The sequence below is a fragment of the Triturus cristatus genome, chromosome 10 (assembly GCF_964204655.1).
Source record: "Triturus cristatus chromosome 10, aTriCri1.1, whole genome shotgun sequence".
NCBI lineage: Eukaryota > Metazoa > Chordata > Amphibia > Caudata > Salamandridae > Triturus > Triturus cristatus.
In genome coordinates this window covers 678,622,879-678,646,139 of record NC_140593.1, presented here as the reverse complement: position 1 = coordinate 678,646,139, position 23,261 = coordinate 678,622,879, and the positions used below count along the sequence as shown (strand labels likewise).

The 23,261-nt window shown below is 48.1% G+C and overlaps 1 protein-coding gene across 3 annotated transcripts in view; it reads left to right on the top strand.

Moving 5' to 3' along the window:
• Nucleotides 1–23,261, top strand: part of TELO2 (telomere maintenance 2) — an 831,249-nt gene that overhangs the window by 83,754 nt on the left and 724,234 nt on the right. For all 3 annotated transcript variants that reach the window (XM_085628173.1, XM_085628170.1, XM_085628172.1), the window contains 2 exons: nucleotides 18,106–18,447; nucleotides 19,566–19,840. In XM_085628173.1, the coding sequence (XP_085484299.1) occupies nucleotides 18,113–18,447; nucleotides 19,566–19,840 (610 nt within the window). In that variant the 5' untranslated portion in view covers nucleotides 18,106–18,112. The remainder of the gene's footprint in view (nucleotides 1–18,105; nucleotides 18,448–19,565; nucleotides 19,841–23,261) is intronic.

Sequence of the window (23,261 nt, the reverse complement as noted above, 5' to 3'; positions counted from 1 at the left end):
GTGCATGCGTTGTAAAAGTGTGCGTTGTAACGACATACATCTGTCCTACCTTTCCCATACACTGCACCCTGCCCATGGGGGTACCTTGGGCCTACCTTTGGGGTGCCGTACATGTAGTAAAGAGGAAGATGTGGGCCAGACAAGTGGGTACGCTTGTCAGGTCGACATGCGGTTTAAAATTGCACTCACAGACACTGCAATGGCAGGCCTGAGACAGGTTTACAGGGCTACTCATGTGGGTGACACAACCCGTGCTGCAGGCTCACTAGTTTCATTAGATTCACAGGCCCTGGCCACACATAGCGCACGTTACTAGGGATTTACCAGTAAATCAGATATGCCAATCCGGGATACCCAATTAGAATTACAATTTACACAGGGAGCACCTGCTCTTTAGCACTGATCAGCAGTGGTACAGTGCCCAAAGTGCCTAAACCAGCAAAAACAAAGTCAAGCATAACATAACAAATAGACAAATTAGAGGCTAAAAGACAGGGAAAACCACGTCCAGGAGACCAGGTCTAACACGTGTCCCCTCCAGCTGAAGGTAAGGAGATTCACTCAACATCCTGGGAATTCTCATCACTAAGGCAGATAATCTGGACAGACCATAAGCTTTGGTGTGTTCTGTATCAAGGTGGTGTTCCACTGTAAAGTCCATCCCATGTAGTGAAGTGGACCACCTCAACAGTTTTGGGTTCTCCCCCCTCATCGGCATTAACCCTCTGAGGGGCCTGTGGTCTGTGTGAATCCGGACGTGAGTCCTAAACATGCAGGGTCTTAGCTTCCTCAGTGCCCAGACCACAGCAAAAGCTTCCCTCTCAATTGTGGTCCACCCCTGTTACTGGGGAAGTAACCTCCTGCTTTTGAAGGCTATAGGTTGGTCTAGGCCCTCTTTATTCAGCTGTGTTTGAATTGCTCCCACACAATGCTCTGAAGCGTCTGTCTGCATAACAAATTCCTTGTTCGGTGCTTTAAGCACATGGCTGCCTTCAGGGCATCAAAAGTGGTCTGGCAAGCTTTAGTCCAGATCATTTTCCTGGGCTGCTTTCTAGAAGTCAGCTCAGTCAAGAGAGAAACAATGGTGCCATACACCTTGGGAAATCTTGTGTAGTAACCAGTGAGACCTAAAAAGGCTCTCACCTCAGTCTTGGTCTTGGGGGTTCCCAAGCCATAATTATGTCAATCTTTGTTGCTGGGATTCTGTCCAAAAACAGAACTATGCGTAGGATTATGGGACCTTAATGTATAGGGACATAGTCATCCTACCACCTTAGTACCCGTGAGCCCAGTACGGACTAGCAATAGTGTCTCACTTGCTCTCCTACTCACTCACAGAGAAACAAGTGATTAGACACCCCAGAACACAACACTCCAGAATCTCTCAGGAATCGCGGTTGCAAGACACACCCTTTTGCTCGCACTCTTGTACTTGTCCACAAGAAGATCTGACAGAGACACGAACAAGTTTAAAATATTGTTTTAACTATCGTGCTCTAATATGCAGTATATGTGCCACAACAAGCAGAAAAATGTATAATACAAATGAATGTTTGATGATACAACACGTACCATCACAACGCGGTATGTTACATCGCGGTCTTGACAACGCAAGTCTTTACATCGACTTGCGTTGGAGGGCGCTGGATTTAGGAATAGTGTGAATTACTATTCCAACTCCAGTCTACGTACAGTAGGGAAGGTGTTGGAATAGTAATTCACACTCAGGCACATGCATCAAGCTAAGAAATAGCGAGTCCTTAATTGCGATTTTTAAGGAATCGCAAATAAGGATTCGGTATCTCCTATGCATGACGCAGATACCGAAAAAATACAGATTCTGTAAAAATCGCTAAATGCGTTACCGAAAGATCCCCAAAACTCGCTAATCGCTGAAACCGCTATTAGCGAGATCGCAATTAGCGAAATCGCCAATTGCGAGATCACAATTTTTACCGAGTCGCATTGGGAGCAGCCTGATGACCTCACAACCAGGAAGTAACTCTTCCCATGGTGCAGCCTGTGCCCGTAGGAAGCCAGAGTAGGAAGCAGAGTGCCTGTGGAGAGCTGTGGAAAGGAAGACTTGGCTTCCAGACTACTGCAAACACAGGAAATGGCCAACACATCAGCAGAAGAGGGGGCAGGTGCCAGAAAAAGAAAGATAAAGTTTAGTGAGAGGGAACTGGAGTACCTCATTGAAAAGGTTGTAAAGAGCCATGATAAGCTCTTTGGGAAGCTCTCCCTAAAAGTCCCAGAGGCTGTGAAACGACGCATCTGGAACAGAATCAAATCAAAAGTCAATGCTGTGGGTGTGACACACCGCAGCATTGAAGAGTTAAAGAAACGCTGGTATGACCTGCGGAGCCGTGCCAAGGAGTGAATTGCCCAGAGTCTGAGGGAGGCAAAGAGCACTGGAGGAGGACCCTCGACAGTCCCGGACAACACAGCCTTGGAGGACCTGTTGGAGGGCACAATCCTGCCAGAAGCTGCAGTGGGAGTGACGCAGATGGATACATCCGGCGCAGCCTGCAGTACACAAGGTAAGAGGCACTATAATATACCCATCAATGTAAATTAAAATAGCGCCCATACAGCAATAAGAAGGCAAGCAGCTGTAATCAACCCCACGCCACAGTCCATATACAGCTACTAATGCATCATGGGAGTCGTAGTCCCCTGAACCAACTAGTGAGTCACATTGCACTTTGTGTGACCATTGTGCCCAATATGCATTACAGACAGTGATTACAGAGAGTGAGAACGTAAGAGCAGCCAAAATCACCATGTTGATAAACATTATCCCAGACAAATTTTAACCCCTTCCATGCTCATGACGGAACGGTTCCGTCATGAGCATCGGTTGAGCTGTGCTCATGACGGAACCGTTCCGTCATGGCCCCGCCCGCGCTCGAACCCTTCAGCACCGCGGGGGAATCCGCGCAGCGCTGAAGGGGTTAAACCTGCACTGTTTCACACCACAGGTGCTGAGGAAGGAGACAGTGATGGGAGCGAATGCAGGGAGAGCTCACAGTCCACTGCAGAGCCTGCCGTTGCCAGACCAGTAACACCTCCCAGCACATCCCAGGCACCCACACGACGCAGGGCTACAGTCCCTCCCCTTCAGCCAATGGAGTGCCTTCCGGAACCTGAAAGGGCAACTGCAGAAAGCCAGCCTCGTGTCAGGTCCACCACCACCACCCCGCAGACACCGGTCCAGTTGACGCGAAGACGCAGGGCAAGGGGCCACACATCAGCACAGGAGGCATCGACTCCAAATGTCTGGGGAGCTGTCGAAGTGCAGATGGCGAGGGTGCAGCGCCAGCAGGCATGACACATGGGAGCCATCAGCCTGCAAATGGGCAAATTAAACAAGAACCTCTCCACCATGGCAGATCGCATGAGTGAACTCACTCAAGCAGTTGTGGAGGGCAACAGGGACACCAATGCCACATTGCACAAGCTCGTGCGTGTGATGCAGGAGGGACAGAACACGGAGCGGAGGAGGCATCGACAATTCATGGCGCGCCTGGCTGGATATACACGATCCAACAATAAGTTGTGCAACGCCACTGCACTGCTGTCACGGAGGTCGGTGGCAATACAGATAGACATGGGGCATTGTTGTGGGGACGTGGAAAGGGCCCTTGGCCAAGTTACCACAGCTGTCGAACAGCTCCAGGCTGTTGCAGGTGGCCTCAGCAATGCCACTGGAGATGAGGGGAGTGAGGGGGCATCCAGCGTCAGCAGCATGTCTGCGCCAGTCAGCACCGGCAGGAGGTGTAGTACACGCCGTTCGACACCTACAATTGCACCAATGGGTGGGGATGCCGATGCAGGAGAAAGACGCCTCGGTGTGCGTGGGAGGAAGCGCTGAGCACACACATCCGTCAGGACAATTAACCATGGTGGCGTAACCATGGTCAGGACATACAGAGGGACTGCTAATGAAGTCCCAATCCTTATTTACAATGGTGCCTTGGTACATGCCGTGAATGTAACCCTAGGCTACGTGTATGTGTAGACACACAACAGTCCATGTTCACGTGCAAATAAATACTTTGCATCTAAAGATTGATAGTTTCTGTATCATGATTACAGACCTTTTGAAGTGATGTTGGGTGATGTGGGCACGTATCAACGGCCCCTCTGCTGAGCTTGCAGGATGCGGGTGTGGTGGGTGTACAGGGGGCTGGTTGTCCGCAGTGCCATAGGCATCTATGGGTATGCGTCTCGTGGGAGCTACGTTGGGCTACATTGCACATGCTGCCACTATCCTACAGCAGGTCACGGGCTGGTCCTGCATCGCACCACCAGGTCTGTGCAGGATGTGGAGGCAACTCTTGAGCTATCCAAATGTCCGTTCAATCACATGACCTGTCCTGGTGTGTGCTGCGTTGTACCGCTGCTCCTGTTGGGATCCAGGGTTCAACTATGGAGTCATGATATAGTTCCTCACGGCGTATGCACTGTCACCTACAGGGTAGTGTGTAATGTGTATGTGTCAGGTATGCATTGCCATTACAGAATGATTTAGTGTGCATTAGCATATTGTCTGAGCTAGCAGGTGTCCCTCGCCATATCCACCCCTGAGCAGGCGTGTGTGTATGCCAATGTGTCGGGAGATGTATGAATCATGGATGCTCCCAGGAGATTGCGCAACGATGTTGTGCATGATGTCATTCACATTGCACATTGGTTGGACGTTGATGGAGTGCTAACATTTCCAGTTACGGAAGATCTACTCATTGACTGATGGTGGACATATAGCTCGTGGGTGCAATCTATGCATTCATATCACATTAGGGAACAGTGCCATTCAATATGAATGGAGTTTGGGTGGGTTCTATTCCATTTGGCTTTTGGGGAGGCTGATGTGGTTGTGGGCCTGAGTCATCATGGCAGCCAGGAAGGTTCTCTAGACACGTGAGTGTGAGCCTTGTGATAACCCTCCTGCTAGTACCACTACCCCCTGGACACCTCCTGATGTAAGTAGGTGCAGGCAACATTACACCTGGACATGGGGAGGGATGGCATGGGTCCTACGTGTCTTGCACTGCATTGGTGTTTAGATTTCAGCTATGAGGTTAAGTTACATGGCAGCCTTGATCCTCTACTAATCATATATGTCATCATCAGTTTGTCACAACTGAGTGATGCGCAGGCAGAATGCCCTCTCTTGGAATCTCCTTCAGGCCTGGCATGCTGCATGGATCCTCATCCTCCTCACAAACAAGTAGTGTGCCGCCTTTGTGTGCGTCCTATATGGACTCAGTGGTAAGTTGCAATACCCCTCACCTGCTCACCAGTTGTACTTCACTGAAATTGTCCCAAAATTTTTTTACCACCTGCTTATGATTCTCCTTAATCTGCACTTGCTAAAAAGCGAATTTTGGGAAAATCGCTATTAGCGATTTTTGATGCATCCATTTGCGATTAATTATTGCGATTCGTTATTTGCTCCCGCTTTTTTTTTTCGCTAATAAGAATTCGTAATTTCAGGAATCCCGGTATTTGCAAGTCGGTGTTTTTGCGATTATTGGTTTTTGGGTTTATGCATAGGGAAATGCTAAAATGCACTCGCAAATTGCTAATCGCTAATTTTGCGAGCACATTTTTGCTTGATGCATGTGCCTGACTATTCCTTAGTCTAGAGCGCCCTCCAGTGCAAGTCGACGTAATGACTTGCGTTGTGAAAACCACGATGTAACCATACCGCGTTGTAATGGTTGCGTGTTAAAGGATGTTTTCCAATACAAATACGGTCAGCATGGCAGTTAGTCCATAAATCATGAAAGGAGATGTCCTCATGAAAAGTCAGTATAGCCTACCCCCTTCCCCTTGCACAGAAGTAGTATTATTATATATTAGAAGATCTCTGGGCTTTGTTTGCAGACCCCATACCTTAGCCTAGAGATAGTAGATCTACATTATAGGCGCTGTCTCGCTCTTCTCCCTGGAAAGGTCCCTCTCCAAGTGTGTGTGCTACCTTTTCGTGTATTCCAATAAGACCAAAGTACGTTGACCCAAACCACAGCTGCATCGGTATGTTTTGTCTAGGTGCTAAGGCCTGACAAGAACAGAATAACAAGGGGCATTGTTGTTCGACCTTGCTCACAATATTCAGACTAAATCCCAGGATCCTGCAGAGTGTGAACACAGCGATAGTTTCTCATGTGAAAACAGCAGAAGAGACATTTGCAAAAATAAAGTCATGTAGTAACGTATGCAAAGCAGCGGACAATCTGCAGCATGCGCATGCTAACTTAGAGAAAACCACAATGTACCCTTGGGCCATATGACAGCTTGGGTTGTAGGGGAGCCTCCTGACGCTTCCTACCTGGTGTCCCCAGTACACCACAGACCAGACCCCTGCCCTATCTGGCACTTACTTGCCTTGATAGTGAGGCCTGCCTTTTGCAGAGCATTCAACACTTCCCAGAGGTGATGCAAGTGATCGTCCCAACTGGAACTGATCACTGCAACGTCATCCAGGTAGGCGGCACTGAAATACTCCAGCTCAGCCAAAACTTGGTTGTCCAACCTCTGAAAGGTGGCAAGGGCATTCTTCAACCCAAAGGGCATCACATGGAACTGGAAGTGCCCCTCAGAACGCTGACCTCTCTTTGGCCCCATCGGGCAAGGCAATCTGCAAGTACCCAGAAGACAGCTCCTAGCCTATCTATGAGCTCATCAGTTCTGGGGATGGGGTGCGTGTCAGTCTTACTGACAGCGTTGAGCCCACAGTAGTATACACAGAACCACAGTTCAGGTGTGGCACTGGGTGCAGCAGCCTTCGGGGCCAAGACCACTGGGCTGGCCCAAGGTGTGTTGGAGGGCTCTATCACCCCCAAATGCTAGTATCTTGGAAACCTCTTCCTTGATGCTGGCTTTGACCTTGTCAGTCAGCCTATAAATATTTTGTGTTTTATAGGTGAACTATCCCCAGTGTCCACATCTTGGGTACACCAGTGGGTGATTCCTGGGGTTAAGGAAAGCACAGAGGCAAACTGTCTCAGCAACCAGCGACAGTCCCTCTGCTGTTCCAGGTTCAGTGTGGCGGAGAGGCTCACGCCCTCCATAGACCCATCCTGCTCTTTGGCAGACAGGAGGTCTCCTCCTCCATTTGATCTGTCGTCAAGAGCGTAGTCACTTGAGACCTCTCAAAGTGAGGCTTGAGGCGGTTCACATGTAGGACCCTCAAAGGGTTACTTGGCATCTGTACGTTCACCAGATAGGTGACTTCATGGTTGCACTCCACCACCTCAAAAGGCCCAGTCCACTTGTCCTGGAGAGCATGAGGCTCCACTAGGGCCATGACTCACACTTTCTGGCCAGACTGAAACTCAACCAGAGTGCAATTCTGGTAATTCCAGCATTTCATATCTTCCTGGCTTACTTCTAGGTTCGCCTGAGCGAGTTTCCTGAAGCGGGCAGTCTGTTTTTTTAAGGCCAGCATGTATGTCCCAGGCCTGAATGTATCCTCAGGATCAAACCAATGCTCTTAGGGTCCACCTCTCGCCAGCCCCAAGTCTGGATATAGATCTACATGCAGACTTTAGGAGGGTCAAGCGGGGGAAGGGAAGGATGGGGACAGCGGTGAGGGAGACCTGTGAATACAAGAGAAAAGATTAGCAACCTAGACACTTCATATAAAAGAGGTATCCCTACTCCCACTAGACTCAGATGGACCCAAACTTCCACTGACATATAAAGAAAGAAAACGCCGCTGTGCTGACTGGGGTGCGGAGTAGGTAATCTCAATTCCTTACACCATATACTGTAAGACACAAAAATATATGAGGCGACCACTCTAGCATACCTGTCTAACCTCCAGACCTCTATAACATGTGGCACTCACTCCCTATATCGCAACAACTACCCTTGATATAAGTGAAGAAGGCTTCTAGCACAGAAGGATCACCTGCCTCGGACCACCCCTATGGAGGTGAAAGCAGAAGCTGCAAAATACTTTGAGTCACAAAAGTCATGAACATGAGGTGCAAGAAAACTCATAAGCACAATCAGTGGACTGTGACCTGTGATGTCACGCAATCCAAATATCCATATCCAGTAAACATAAAAGCATTAACGAAAGAACAATGTTGAGAGTTCGAGATCACTCTCTTAATATCTCTAGCCCAATCATTAATGTGGGCTATCAGGTTCTTCCCTGCATGAGGCCCCGTCCTGGACTCGCCAACAGGAAAGACAATAATGAGAGCTCCCCACGAAGAAATGATTGCGAGTGAATTAATGCGCAAATGTTAATATAAACAAAACAACTACCACTTCCCTCGCATGAGTCCTGTCGTTCAAAAGGAACAGTAGCAAAGACTCGTCAACGTAGGGAAATATGGTAATGAGCACTGACACGAGTCGTGCTCTCTTAAAGTACAGGATAAGCCCTCCGTGTACTCCAATTTGACAAAAGGAACTAAGCGGTGCCCAACGGCACTAAATGCTGCGAAAGGCCAGCGTAAGAACCGAACATCAAGGAATAATCGGCATCATCTCCTGACGAGTTCTCGCCTTATCCCCGGTCTCAAGACGTCACGTGCAGCGGTGCGGCTGACGTCAGATGTCTGCCGAGGCTGCTGGGAAGTGTAGTTCTCCCGCGAGCCGCGATCTTTAGGTGCCTGGAAGTGCGGCGTTCTCGTGTCCCCTGACAATGTAGCTGAATACATCCTTTGAGAGTTCCTGGGAGCTTCATCCTAGCTCTCTTTCAACTAGATTCAGAGGTCTTCTCACATGGTGCCTGTACAGCAGCTCAAAGCAGCTAAAACTAAGTCCCTTCTGCGGTACCTGTAGGCAAAGAAAAGGCAAAGCAAGAGGACGTCCCACTTAAGCCTTATGGAGTCAGTCGGACCCATAATCATGCCTTTCAGGGTTAGCAACCCATTACCTTGGAGATGGTACGGTGTAGGGAACTTGTAGATTACGACGCAATGTTCCCACAGAAACTTCATATAGGTACATATGAATTTGGTACCTCAGTCGGATACCACCTCCTTGGGGAAACCCATGCGGGAAAAGATCCCATCAATGCCCAGCCCACCAAAGGAGCTGTCATTGTTCTCAGAGGTATAGCCTCTGGGTACCGGGTGGCATGGTCCACCAAGACCAGAATAAACCTGTTGCCCATGGATGTCTTTGGGTCCAGAGGCCCCATAATATCGATGCCCACTGGCTCAAAAGTATTGCTCACGACAGGGACAGGCTGGAGTGGAGCTTTACATCTCCTTCCACTTTTGCCACTTGCCTGGCAGGTTTGTCAAGACCTGCAATGAGTATCAGAATTATTGCACATTTGGGGCCAAAAGCAGTGGGTGACAAGCCTTTGAAAGGTCTTGTCCTGCCCAAAAGTCTTGCTGAAGGCACATCAAGAGCCAACCCTAATAGGAAGGCTCTTAAGCGCTGGGGTACCACCAGCACACGGGCTGACCCAGGCTCAGTAACCTTAACCTCATTAGACAGGAGACCATTCTCCCAGTAAGTCCAATGTGATCCAGTCACCCTGCCAGCTGCCTGATCTGCAGCCTGCTGCCACAGACCCACAAGAGTAGGGCACTCTTTCTGCTCCCTGCAGAATTCCTCCCTGGTAGGACCCCCTTCTACTGCCAATGGGTCAGCTCAGGCTAGACTCCCAGTTTGGCTACCTGCATCCCCTGTACATTCCAGGGTGTTCCACTCAGGTTCAGTGTACTCCCAGACGATGGGAACTTCTGAGGCTGGTTTCCGCGCCCCTCCCCTCCCCTCCTGTGTCTGGCAAGGTCCTGGGCCACTCTTTCAGGCTCCAGGTCCTTTTGATCACCCTTACCGGCTGCCATCGACCAAGTGGTCAAGCATGCCCACTCAGGCAACACCACCATCTCTGAGTGTGACCGGTGTGAGAAGTTGGCCTGGCATATGCTGGTCACTAGTTATAGTGGCCACCTTGCACCAGTCCAATTCGACTCTTATGATGTTAGGTTTAAAAGACAACCTTAAAAGAAGGCTATCCTAGTGGTAGCTGTGGAGAGCAGCCTTCAGGCTAAGTCTTGAAGGGGTGTTAAGCTTATTGTTTTACCATAGATAACCTCTTGAATGACCAAATGAAAGAGTATTCCACACAGGTATATATATAAAATATATGTATTTATTCTAAACAGAATCCCCAAGTCTCTTTATGAGGCTAAGGCAAAGTTATACATCAAACAAGCATTGATAGATACAAATAAATAGCACTGTTAACATTGGGCCCCAGGGGGGGACCAAACCATATACTAAAATAGTGGTATAAGAACCACGACAATCCTACAGACAATGCCTAGGGCTTTTAGGATCGCTTGCCCCTTAAGAATCCACCCCAAGTGATGAGGAAGGGGACCCACGGGAGGCGCGTGCAGTGGAAGTAGCTGCTATCGGGATCTCTATTAAAGCCTATGGAGAATGTCGCGGTTGGAAATAAAACATTTAAAAATACTTCTAGCAGGAGCACAAAGTTATAACTTTAGAGTTAAGCTTTTGAGGAGCCCACAACCTCGAGAGTACCATAGTACCACTGTTACCTGCCCCAGGGAAGCCGGGTGCATAGGTCGATTTCGATGTCGGGTCGCGGGCTGATTTTCAATGGGAAAATAGTCAAAAGTTCTGCTAGCCAAAAGCGTTGATGATGCCATGAAGATCAAAGATGTGAAGATTGAAGAAAAGGACCTGAAAGCAGAGGGGACAGAGTCTGGGTCACAGCAGAGTGACCAGGAGGCTCAAAGCAAAGAGCCCTTAGATGTCGGGTGCTTCAGGATGAAGGTGGTGTAGCTTGGATCTGCAGCCACGGGCTCCGGGAGGCTTCAATGAAGACCAGCTTCTGGAGGGCGACTGTCCCACGTCGGATGAGGGTCGCTGCGGTGTTAGTGTCCGGATTGGATCCACTAAGCCTTGGCAACCGCAACCCACGCAAGATGAACAAATACTGCTACGGTGCAGACCCACGAGGTCTGAGAGAGGTCTCCTTCGAGGAGACTGTAGAGCAGGCCTGGAGCAACCACGGGAACTCTTGTTTGTGAAGATTGACCTCCGCTAGGGCCCACAAGTCGAGAGACAAGGGACCACGGGAGGCGGCAATTTGGAGTGCGTAAAAGGGCACCCACGGGCCACCGGAGGGGGCTAGGGCGCTGGTCTTTGGCACAATTGCTATAGAGTGGTTGGCTCGAAAACAGGCCAAAGCACAACTTCCCCACTGGTCAGGGTCGTGTGCTATGCAAGGGGTGGCCGGTGTCCTGGGGTATTGGGGATCTCGGCACCCACGCGGTCCACGGTGCCCAAACTCGTTGAGCACACTCACTGGCCTCTGGGATGCGCTGGAAACCCACCTCAAGGGAGCTGGAGGTCGTCGAAGTCCGAAGGAGCAGCGAGGTTCCAACCGGGTCACTTGCAGTGTTTCAGGTGCCTGCCAAGCAGGGGGATAACTCCTTTATCCCAAGGGAGATTTCTTCTGTCAGCTGGGCAGCAGCAAGTCGAAGTTCAAGAATCCAAAGTTCAAGATTAATCTGAGGCTCTGGGGCCACGTTATTCACCTTTATCCCCAAGATTATAGGGGAGTGTCCATAGTAGTGCCCACCAATCAGTGGTGAGGCGGGAAAGGGTGGCTACACCCTCTCCCCTTTGTGTGTTTCCCACCTGGGCATGGGGCAGGATGCCCCTGAACCGGTTCCAAGCGGTGTATGCAGAATGCAGGCGCTGTAGCTGGCCTACATGCAACTCTGAAAGGACATTTGGTGCACCCACCCTGTTCCAATCCACATATCCTGTCTGGGAAGGTGCTGGCACCTCCCTGTCACAGGAGCCCTATTGTCCAGCTGTCGAGGCTGGGATTTTCCCCAGCAACAGGCAGCCAGAGTTGTGGAGGTGGCCGGTAGCATCCATTTTGTGTTACCTGTGCACTTTTAAATTGGTGTCTAAAATCTAACGCTTTTCCCATATCGCCCCTCTAGCAGGGGGGAATCGTACCCTCATGCCCATGGCTGGACTGGGGGTATGATTCCTACATGTTTGACACCAAACACGACATGGTTCTGTGTAGCCATACCCAAGTTATCGCTATGACGCGATTGACTTATAATGCGGTTAAGAGTATATGGTATGGCTACACTACAAACAACCCAGCAATGATTTTACGAAGGTTGCAGAGGGGTCCTACTCGGGTAGGGGTCTCTCCTCACACATACATCAGCACCCTGCCTTGTAGGATTACCAAGGCCTGCTATAGGGGTGACCTATGAGAGTACATGTGTTGTAATGGGGTGGGATATAAGCTACCTATATCCCTGTAAGGGGTGCTAGCACCACCTTACCCAGACTACAGTAGTGGTCTGGTGGTGTCATTTTGTATGGCTGTCCCAGGGTGGCACAATAAGTGCTGCAGCCCTGGTAGGCCTACTGAGGGACCCATGCCCTGGGTACCTAGGGTACCATCTACAAGGGACTGGCAGGGTATCCTCAGCATCCAATTGGTTAGTACCTAGGGTACTCACATAGTTTAACAGAGGAAGCAGATAGGCTGGGGTCCTGAATGGCAGGGCCACAGCCTGGCTAGAGTCATAAAACAGCCAAAACATCAGCAAAAAGTTGGGGGCAACTATGCAGTCGATGCCAATCTCCTACAACCGGCATTTCACATCAACCCGAAGTGGAATCCTCCAGGTCATTTCCCAGCAGGCAATCAACAGGCATGGATGGGCTCACAAATACTCCCAAGGAACCTGAGACCCCCTCCCACTCAAAGGGAACCTGCCCCACCTTATAGTGGCACTCCGAGTTGCCCACTGAAACTACTTGGTGGTGCACATTGGGAACTGCATGCTCTTTAGACACCTGCTGGCACCTTACCATAGACAAACTGGCTCCTGGGTCTCTGAGCCTACACACTCTGTCTATTGATGGTCACCCACTGCCTGTACTTCTTAGTGTTCTCAGGCACGAGGGGCCTCTGGGCCATCTAACTGTCCCCTAGTTAGACACGGGTCATCTCAGTAGGCTCCCATCCTTCTCCTGGAACCAACTCCTCCCCAAGCTCTACGCTGGCCAACCCCTGTGATAGCACACCAGTGGGTGCTGGTGTCCACTTGGGACATTTGGGGTCCCCCTCATGTGACCCTTCTGACCAAATGCATAACACTTTCGTGGGTCCCTCTCAGAAGGCTTCCCTGGCTTTTTTTCACCTGGGGGACGGGAATCTTTACCCTGGGAACTAGATTGGGGCTCTTTAGAGAACTCTCTCTGTTTACCCTTGTCTCCCCTACACTCGTGCTGGTGACTCTGTCCACCATAGGCAGAGTATCCCACATACCCCTTGTGGACCCTGGTAATCACCCAGCGGTCCGCCTCCTTATTTGTTTTTATTTATTTGCAGATTTTTATATAGCACTGACTAGACCCGGAGTTAAAAAAACAGTGTTACACAGTAACATGAGTTACTAGAGCATAGCTTAACATATATACACATCCTATGGGTTTAGAAGGAAGAGGGGAAAAGTAAAATGGGGTTGGAATAAAGATCGGGTCAAGAAAGACCGGCAAGGGGGCAAGTACTTCAGGGGAACCAAAAAGACAAAGTGAAAGTCAGACAAGCCGGCTGGGGACCAGCAATCAGCAGTTTGTCAGAAGGTGGGGGAGGAAGGAGACACGGCAGAGAGTCGAAGGAAAGTCTGCCCAATGTCCGGCTGGGTAGGTGATGGCCAAGGGCGTGATCCACAGCCAATCCCCTCTATAGCTACCTAGGTAACTCCAACGGGTATCGGCCATATTGCTGGGTCTCTGCGGTCGGTAGAATATTCACGGATTCCTCAGAAGTTGCTGAGGCTGGTTACGAATTCAATCGCGGAATTGGAGAATCGAAGGACCACAGTCCATAGAACCCCATGTGTATATAAAGGTTCAAAGAGGGGGTACATTCCAGGGGATTAGAGCCAAAAAGGCAATCCCTAGCCAGGGAGCGCCTCACCTGTCGGCCATCTTACTGATTAGATAGTATGGCTGCCGATTCACAAGCCCGTGGATGCCCAAGGTTGGAGTGATCTTCTACACAGAGGCCGCTATTATTGCTGCCTGGTCTCTTTGGCCTTCTTCTGAGCACCACCTCTTGATCTCCTTCCTGTCCTGGCCGGGGAGCCAGATGGGGGTGGGAGGTGGGGGATATGCGCGAGATCTGGCCAGTGTCCACTCCTGGTGTTGTCACACTCATGACCTCTGCGCGGCATGGACATTGCCTCCTGAACAAGTTTTCTGGGTTCAGTAAGCTTACTGTCAATCAAGTGCTGGTGCAGCTCTGGAAAACTACTATTGGACAAGTGCTCCAATGCAATCAAATTATAAAGCCCTTGATAATCAGTTACCTCACTGCCCTTCACCCAACCATTCAATGTTCTGTAGAAGGAAGCAACATATTCAACCCATGTCTTTGACTCAAGCTCTTAAAAGCTATAAACATCTGCCTTTTTCTCTCAGGGGTTAACCCATACTTCCTGACCCCTCTCTCATGAGGGGGTACTTCATCTGATCCACTTTGGGTAAGGTTAGCAATGTGTCCCTCCCTTCTGCTGTTAAGGGGTTTCACGAGCCCACCCACAGAAATTCATCAAAAATATTTGCATGTATTTTTATCAGAATTTTGATAGTCATAAGATCATAACTTTGAAGGACAATATCGGACTCTATGGAGACTTTGGCACTGCTTCGAAGAACATCCCTTTCCGGTTTCATTCCTGCATCTTTTACAAACACAAACAATAAATAATACAGTCTGTTTTAAATAATTCACGAGTGGAATAGGGTGGGTCAGGCTTTATACAAAACACAAATATCTTAGGTAAGGAATTTTCCAAGCATTGTGTTGGTGGGAGACAAATAATTGATGAGATCTTTTATAGACCCAACTCAAGCAGTTGGTTAGATCGTATAGCTATATGTGTGAGCTTCTGGGACCTCACAAGTCCCTTCCTCACATACAAATTACCCACATGTGTAATAAACATTGGCTAAGCCAATAGGTCTAGCCTTGGCTACCAACCTTTATCTTTGGCAATGTTTGTGAATGTTTTTTGCAAAACTGTATAATGGAACAACTTTTTTGTGTGGAAGTGCTTATTGTGCAAGAGCAGAATGCTGTCAGTCATAGAGAAGTTAACCAGTTGTTGAAATGGGCTTATGCATTGTCCCATACTGTATGTTGTTGTCGACAGAAAAAAATGTGGGTGCCAAAATAACAGACCAATGGATGGAAGGTCGTGTTGACAGTCCCTATAACTAACTATACTATTTGTAATTTTATTAAAATCAATAGGTCTTTGCTAATGTCAGGCCTAAATGTCAGGCCTAAAACATGATTCATATGACCAAGAGATGGGCAAGGGATGGGCTGAAGCATTTTGAAGAGAGTGGGCAGTCATTTACAAAAACAAATGGCAGGTAGAAGAGAATGAAAATCTGTGAGAATAATCTTCTGCTGTTCACACATGGAGTAGACAAATATAATTGTGGAAAGTGGCTGTCTAAAGGTGTAAATATTTCTAGCCATTTCAGAGTATTTGCATCTGACCAGGATGCCTTAAAGTCCCAAAAGCTTCTGCTTGTATTGGTGCCACTCTGTACAAAAATGGATTATCAATTGGGGTGGGTGAATATCCAACTCGATGAATGATCACAACTCTTTTTTTTTAACAGATCTTTTTATTGAATATATATCCTATGCAGTACACAGTACTATAATCACAAAGAATGACCAGTAAAGACAACAAAGCATACATTTTCAATGCTTTAAATCTTTGGTACCTTAGAGAATCCGGATCATCTGTCTCGAATCGCCCATTTGCAGCCGCACATTTCCCATCTAACGCCAGGCCCCCGCCCTCCCTTCCCCTACTCCGTACATACACCTATATGTCTCCCAGTGGTGCCACACTTTCTCCCATTTACAGTGACCACAGCCCCCCAATAGCTATGACACAAAGCAGACAAGCTTAATTTAGAGCAATGTCTAAAGTATTTATGCAGTACCTAAACAGTAATAGAGTGAAAATGCAAAATAATAAATATCCCATACCGAATTAGACACATCTAATACAATGTAATAAACAAAATGACAAAAATACTATACTGGAGATATGAATTTGGTAACTTGAAAGAAGAAATACTACCAAAAAAACACTAAGTACCAATGATAATCAATGGTCGTTGTAGACTGGGACCTAGGCACAATTTGATGCTAACTGCGATGGAGTGCTGGTCAGACACACCAACCAGGGTGGTCCTTGTCAAAAAAATGTACCTTCTACTTTAGTCCTTTAAGTTCAAATCCACCTCAGGAGGTCACGTCTAAATCCACCTCAGGAGTTCACTTCTAAAGCCCACCAGGACCCCAGGGGAAACACATAGATACTCACAGGGTGTCAGACAGAACAGCAGGGTCCAGTTCTAGGTGTATCCCTGTATCTTGAACAGAAGGTCAGGCTTATAAGCCTTGGAATCCACTTCTTTGCCCTGGGTACAAGAGGGAGCAGGCCGTGTCCTTTATGTCTCCTCTCTGGTCACAGACAGCAGGTCCTCTCCTTTTCTATTTTACCTCAGCTTCAGGAGTGCTCTGAAGTGAGTCCCTGGGGTGCCACATTTATGTCTGGCACAACGTAGTGGCAGGTACACATTGGGAATGACTCCTGGGCTTGCCCTAACAAATAGGTTCAAAGTTCCTGGGGCCAACCCTATTCACTTTGGGTATTTTTAAGATTGTGAAAATGTTAGACAATACTCAACTTTGAGGCCTAGGAGTGTGTGTGAGGAGTTTATTATGGTAACCCTAGTGTCCTCCTGCTAACACTAAAATAGAGTTCAACCCCCAATAAACCCAGAGAGTGAAGTCTTCTAGAACAAAGCAGAGGGTTCTAGCAACCTGAACGTGGATACACAATATTTGTCTTGGCATCCTGTTTCTCTTACTTTCAAGTGCACCCCCAGTGTTATATGAAAACCCAGTAGACTTTCAAGCATGATTTGACACTATAATGTCAAAAAAGATGCTCACAGCCCCCACCCAACATATTCTGTGAGGTTCAGAGGTGTCCTCTCTGCCCATCCAAGTCAGCTTATAGTTTGCTCCTGAGAAACATTTCACAGATTTTTCCTCACCTATTTAAATGTTAATCCCTAGCTGGTAGACTTTGAGAGCAAATGCAAATTAGCATTCAGGAACTTCAGGCAGAGAAAATATACCTTTCTAAGAGTTACCTTACCTTTGTATGTATTAAAATAGTTGTTAAAATATTTTTTGCTAGCTAGTCCCTTTCCTGAGATACAGTATTGGGATTTCTAGACAGGACAGCTAGGCCTACCACCGTGAAAAATAGCTTTGGGTGTCTAGTCACTGTAAGGACATATTAAAGTTACATTTCTACATGTCCTACTTTTAAATACCCTGCACCCTGCCTTGTGGGCTCCAAGGTCTACTTAGGGGCAACTTATTTATATTTAAAACCTGTTGACTTGTCAAAGGGGTTTATTTTAACGGTCGAATTGCAGTGCTTAAACTGCCACAGTAAGTGCAAAAAGGAGCTTCAGGCCTACCTTTATAGCCTGCCTCCGTAGTGGATGGCATAGTAGGTTCTGGAGTCCAGTAGTGATATTTAACTTACAGGCCATGAGTGAACCTTGTACTATGTGCTATGTGCTTATAGGTAAGGTAAATATTCCAATTAGGAATATGCCAATTCGACCATGTTTGAAGGAGGAGGCCAAGCAATTTATCCCTCGGTAGCAGGGTTAAAGTGAACAGAGTTAAAACATGAGCAAAAATAGAATTGATAAGTCAGGCAGTTTGTTGCTCCGATATCTCTTAAAATGAGCACGTTTTAAGACTGAATGAGCTTAGTCGCATGCCATTGTTAGATATGCACACTATTTTATACTGCAACACAAAAAGATGATGAACGGAATGTTGAACATTGTCAAACATTCACCCCCAGTCACAGATCTGGGTTTAATCCATCATTTTATACTGAAATAACTAAAGTTCTTCTTGTACAAGTTTGAATAACCCAACTTGTTTTACCTTATGCTATCATGTCACTTTGTTCATGGCAGCTGCTGAATGATGGAGTCTGAGGGCCTAAAGGTACGTCGAGCTGTCAGAGAAGCTATCAATATCCTTTCAGCATCCGAGGGCAATGAAGTGAGGGTTGCTGAGGCCTTGGCGAACATGAAGCAGTATGTGAGTGGAGCTGGTCCAGCCTCCCTCCGAGATAAGGAGGAGTTTGCCAGGGCACACTTCACCTCTTTCTTGCGCTGCCTTGTCAGTCAGGCAAGCCCAGATCACTTGGAGCTGATGACCGTGGAGCAACAAAAGGAACTGTGGGATTACTTCTTCTTGGAAGGCCCTCCTGATCAAGCCTTCCTGGTTCTTCTGGACTCAATTTGCTCAACTGGGTAAGCAGGCATTATTAGATAAGAAGCACAAGTATGCTCTAGGACTGTGAATGGTAAGGTATGTAAATGCCCTGTGATTTACAGATACCGCAGTTCGGATATTTTGTTATTTTTTAAGTAATTGTGCCTGGTGTTTCGAAATAATTGAACTCCTGCAGGATACATTGATGAAAGGAAGCATACACCTAGAAAATGTGTCTGCTTTAAAAATAACTGAAGTGAGAATGTGACAGTGTGGGAGTGCAGGGGTTTTGGCGTGAAGAAAGGTGTACCGACAACACAGATTGGAAGGAGGCATGTAATGTGCTGTGGTCAAGTTGTGGTTATCTTCGGGGCACAAGTATTAGGCAGCCATGTTAGTCTGTAGTTATGTCTTTTTTTGTAGAGGCTTAAATAATAAGACATCTTGTTAGGCACGGCAGTAGAAGGAAGGATAAATGGCATGCAAATTCGAGTGCATTCATGTCAGATACAGCTATAAGGGTGGTGGTCTTAGACTTCGAGCAGACCTAATCATCAGAGACCGCTTTGCAGCCACAACAAAGAAGTGCACAATCTGTAAGACAAGGACCTTATCCAGATTCAGACATAGGAAGGTGGTGACATAGGGCAACCCTGAAAATACACCGCATTGTGGTATGACCCTATATCTCCATTTGTAATCTATCAGTCTTCCTTGTCTGTTAACCCTTTTACAGCCTTTTACCAACCCCCACTGAGATTCCAACTCTAAATTTGATTTGAAATTGTGCTTTGGTTTGCCAGTAATGCATTTTATCCTGCCTAGTTCAAGATTGTCAAGGCTATTATACACCTTTCATTCTGTGTTAATATCTCATGCAATATGCCACCATCACGGTCAAGCTGACTGCTTTGTAATTAAAGTCATTATGGTGCTCCTTATAATGTGAAAAAGAGGAGTGCTTGTTCTTCTTCAGTTCTTGGGATGCATTCCTTGTCTGCAAATTATTGTAATGCCTATTCAATCCTTTCTCTTTGCTCAATACTTCATTGGTGTTGTATTATTATCTGGCATTGCCAATGGTTGTAAATAAAATGTGCAGTGCATTTGGCCTCTTTCTTCTGTCCCTCACCTTCGCGCATGTGCTTTTCCGCAGGCTCGGCTTTCGCCTCACGAAGATGGTACGACTCCTAGAGGTGTTCCTACAGCAAGGTGGATTGTCAGCGTTGATGTGGGAGGTCAGTCAGAAGCATACAAGCACTGTCTCTCATCTGCAGGAAGCGATTCTGAACAAGATAGTGTGCTTGCCTGACCACCTAGCAAACCGGTTGCAAGGGACCACCCCTTCCTTGTTTTACCCACAGAACTATTTTCCACTTCTGGCAGCTGAAATCATTCAGGTTCTGCAGAAGGTTTCAGAGGATCTACGAGGTGAGTGGTTGGTTTGATATTTTAGTTTTGTGAATATTCAGAGCATAGGTTAGGCTTGTGACCGATGAGGAATGGTCATAGAGTATGTTGATTGTGGAGGTAAAGGTAATTCTGAATCTCTTGTCAGTTACGTTACTTCCATCTAGACCCTGGCATCTCTCAACATGGTGAGCAACAGCATCCATCTCACCACAAAGTTGTTAATTCTCATTACTGAAGCTATGCTGTCCTAATTTGCCTTGTTGCTGAATGATTCCTTCTACTGACTTCCTTAGTGCTTTGGCAAATTTGCTCTCTCCTTCCTAACTGTGGTCATCGTTAAAGTTCAATACTGAGTCTTTTAGTCACTCTACATCACTGCTCACAGCTGCATCATCTCTTCCTTTGGTGTCTCACAGCATCTATTTGCAGACAATACTCACATCTTTTTCTCAAACCAGTCCTAATGCTCCACATCTGATAGAGACATCGAGCCGCAGATTCCTTACCTTTAAATTTCCCAGGCATCAGATTGGATCTGGAACATTTTTCTTGGCGCAATCCCCCTGCGTGCCGGCAGGTGGTGTTGGTCGGATCCGCGTGACGTCAGCGGTGGCGTCCGTGCCGGAAGTGGCGTCCATGTTACCTATATAGGCAGCACCTCAGAGTGCTGAAGTCAGTTATTTTCTTTCTGCGGAAGTCAAGCGCTGATCTGTGAAGACAGCTACCCTCGGTCACTTTTTGAAAGGCTTTTTTCGACCCCTTTTGGTGTGTAGGTTTTTTCCTCATATCTAGGAAGACTTCTGGTTTCAAACCGCGCAGCGCCGGTCACCGTGCCAATTCAGTGATGGACCCGCAGGAGGTTTGCCTCTGATGCTTGGAGCGCGACCATGATTCGAAGTCGTGCTCTGACTGCCAGGCCATGGCTCCAAAGGCTTTGAGGAAGTGGCCCCTAAAGCTACTTGCGGCCTGACAGTCGACGGCACGTCACGCGATTCCTAAGGGATCTTGTTCACGGTTCCGGTTGAAAGGAAGGTCCGGGCGCCCCTCCAGGAGCCCCAAATCCTGTTCGTCCAAATCATCTGAAATCTCAGGTAAGAGAAACAAATACAGAAGTCGAAGTGTGCTTCAACTTCTCCCCGGCTGACATGACTGAGGAGCCTCGGCCTTCTAGGCCTCGTTCTTCAGAATTTGCGCCGTGGTCGGCTCCGCACCTCCCTGATTTTCTGGGAGCCGGAACTACCCCCCAACTTTGAGAGTTTTGTGAGTCAATGCGCTTCATTTTTGGGTTACCTGCCCCTACCAGTGTGCCTTAGGGCCCGAGGGGTCAGAAGGGGATCCATCGGGTTCAGTGCTAGCGGATCTGTCCCCGACGCCGATGTCCCCCTATGGATCCGGGAATGATCTGGTCCGGCCTGGTCGTTCCGTTGCGTCCCTCCCCAATGACAAAGTTCTCGGTGCCGCTGGTGCCCCTCGGCGCTGCCAGCCCCATTCAAATCCCAGACGACCTGGAGCCGGTACCGTGTTGACCGATGCCAATACTGGTGCAGATAGAACCTCCAAGTCCTAGTTTGTTTCCTGATCCCTTTTCTGAGGGGCTAGGAGTGGGAGAAGATTAGGAGGGGTCACTGGACCCTTTAGAAGACCAACTTTATCAGGAAATGGACTGGTATAAGGAATTGGGTAAGGCCAGTGGGCTGGACACATCTCCAGATTCTGGCATGTTTTCTCCCCGTGCCATGGCTACGGAGGAGAGAGCATCATTTGCTTTGGCGGTGCGAAGGGCGGCTGATGTCTTGCAGGTCCTGTCTGCCCTAGACCCAGGAGATTGGATGGGGGTGTTGGACTTGCAGGATGCCTACTTCCACATTCCTGTCGTGCCTGCCTATCAGCGCTACCTGTGGTTTATGGTAGACCAGCGCCCCTGGGTGGTCGCAGCTCATCTGCGCAGATCAGGGATACCAGTCTTTCACTATCTCATCGACTGACTGCTGAAGGTGTGCTCGCCCCAGGCTGTCATCTCCCGCCTCCAGACTACGGCACACCTTCAGCTTTCGCTGGCGTTCACTATCAACCTGCCAAATTCACATCTGACTCCCTCTCAGACGCTCCCTTTCATCGGAGCCGTTCTGGATACAGTGCAGTTGCGGGCTTATCCTCCCAAACAGCCAGTCCAGGATATTCAGGCTATGATGCCGATGTTTCAGCCTCTAACCTGGATTTCGGTGGGAGCGACTGTTAGGCTGCTGGGCCTCATGGCCTCCTGCATCCTGCTAGTGACACATGCCAGATGGCTTATGCGGGCTCTGCAGTGGGACCTGAAGTTCCATCGGGCACAGCATCAGGGGAATCTTTGCGACATGGTCCAGACCTCGAATGGAGCTACATGAGATTTGCAGTGGTGGCTGACTAACCGGGATTGGGTCCGAGGCAGACCGTTCGTCCTTCCTCCAACCAGATCTCACAGTAGTGACAGATGCGTCACTTCTGGGATGGGGTGGCCATCTAGCACAGGTGGAGATCAGAGGACACTGGAGTGCAACTCAGGCCTCCTGTACGCATTTCCGCCAATACCACTCCTGCCCAGAGTTCTCAAGAAGATCAATAACGACCGGACCCAAGTCATCCTTGTCATCTTTGTGACTCTGGACTAGGCACGGAGAGTCTGATATCCAGAGCTTCTACAAATGAGCTTAGATTCACCGATCAAACTGCCCCTTTGGGAGGATCTTCTGTTGCAGCAGGGGAGGGTCCTCTACCCAAACCTGTCAACTCTGCACCTTCTTGTGTGGAGATTGAGCGGTGGCAGTTGATAGCTTTCGACCTTCCTCCTGAAGTCTGCAGTGTTATTCTGGCAGCCAGGAGTCCCTCCACTAAGTCGGTATATGCCTGCCGATGGAACAAATTTGAAATATATTGTACAGAAAAAAGCCTATTAACCCTCTTTCTGCTTCGCCTTCTGATATTTTGCTTTTTATTTTGTCCCTTGCTCATCAGGTTTGTACTCTGGTCACCTTCAAAGGGTATCTTTCGGCTTTGTCTGCCTTCCTGAGGCTGCCAGACCAACCTTCCCTATTTAAATCACCCATTGTACATAGATTTTTGAAAGGCGTACATATGTTCCCTCCTGCAGTTATCATTATGCCTCAGTGGGACCTTAATTTGGTTCTCATTTTCCTAATGTGCGCTCCTTTTGAGCCCCTGCATAATTGCCCCCTCCGACTGATCACCATCAAAACAGCCTTCTTAGTGGCAATTGTATCTGCCAGGAGGGTGAGTGAGTTGCACATTTCTAGAGATATTCCCTGACAAATTGGTGCTTCGCACTATGTCCTGTTTCCTTCTGAAAGTGGTGTTTAATATTGGAAAATACAATATCGATACACTTCATGATATATGTACGTATAATAACAAACTTGCATCACTGTTGTTGAAATCACCC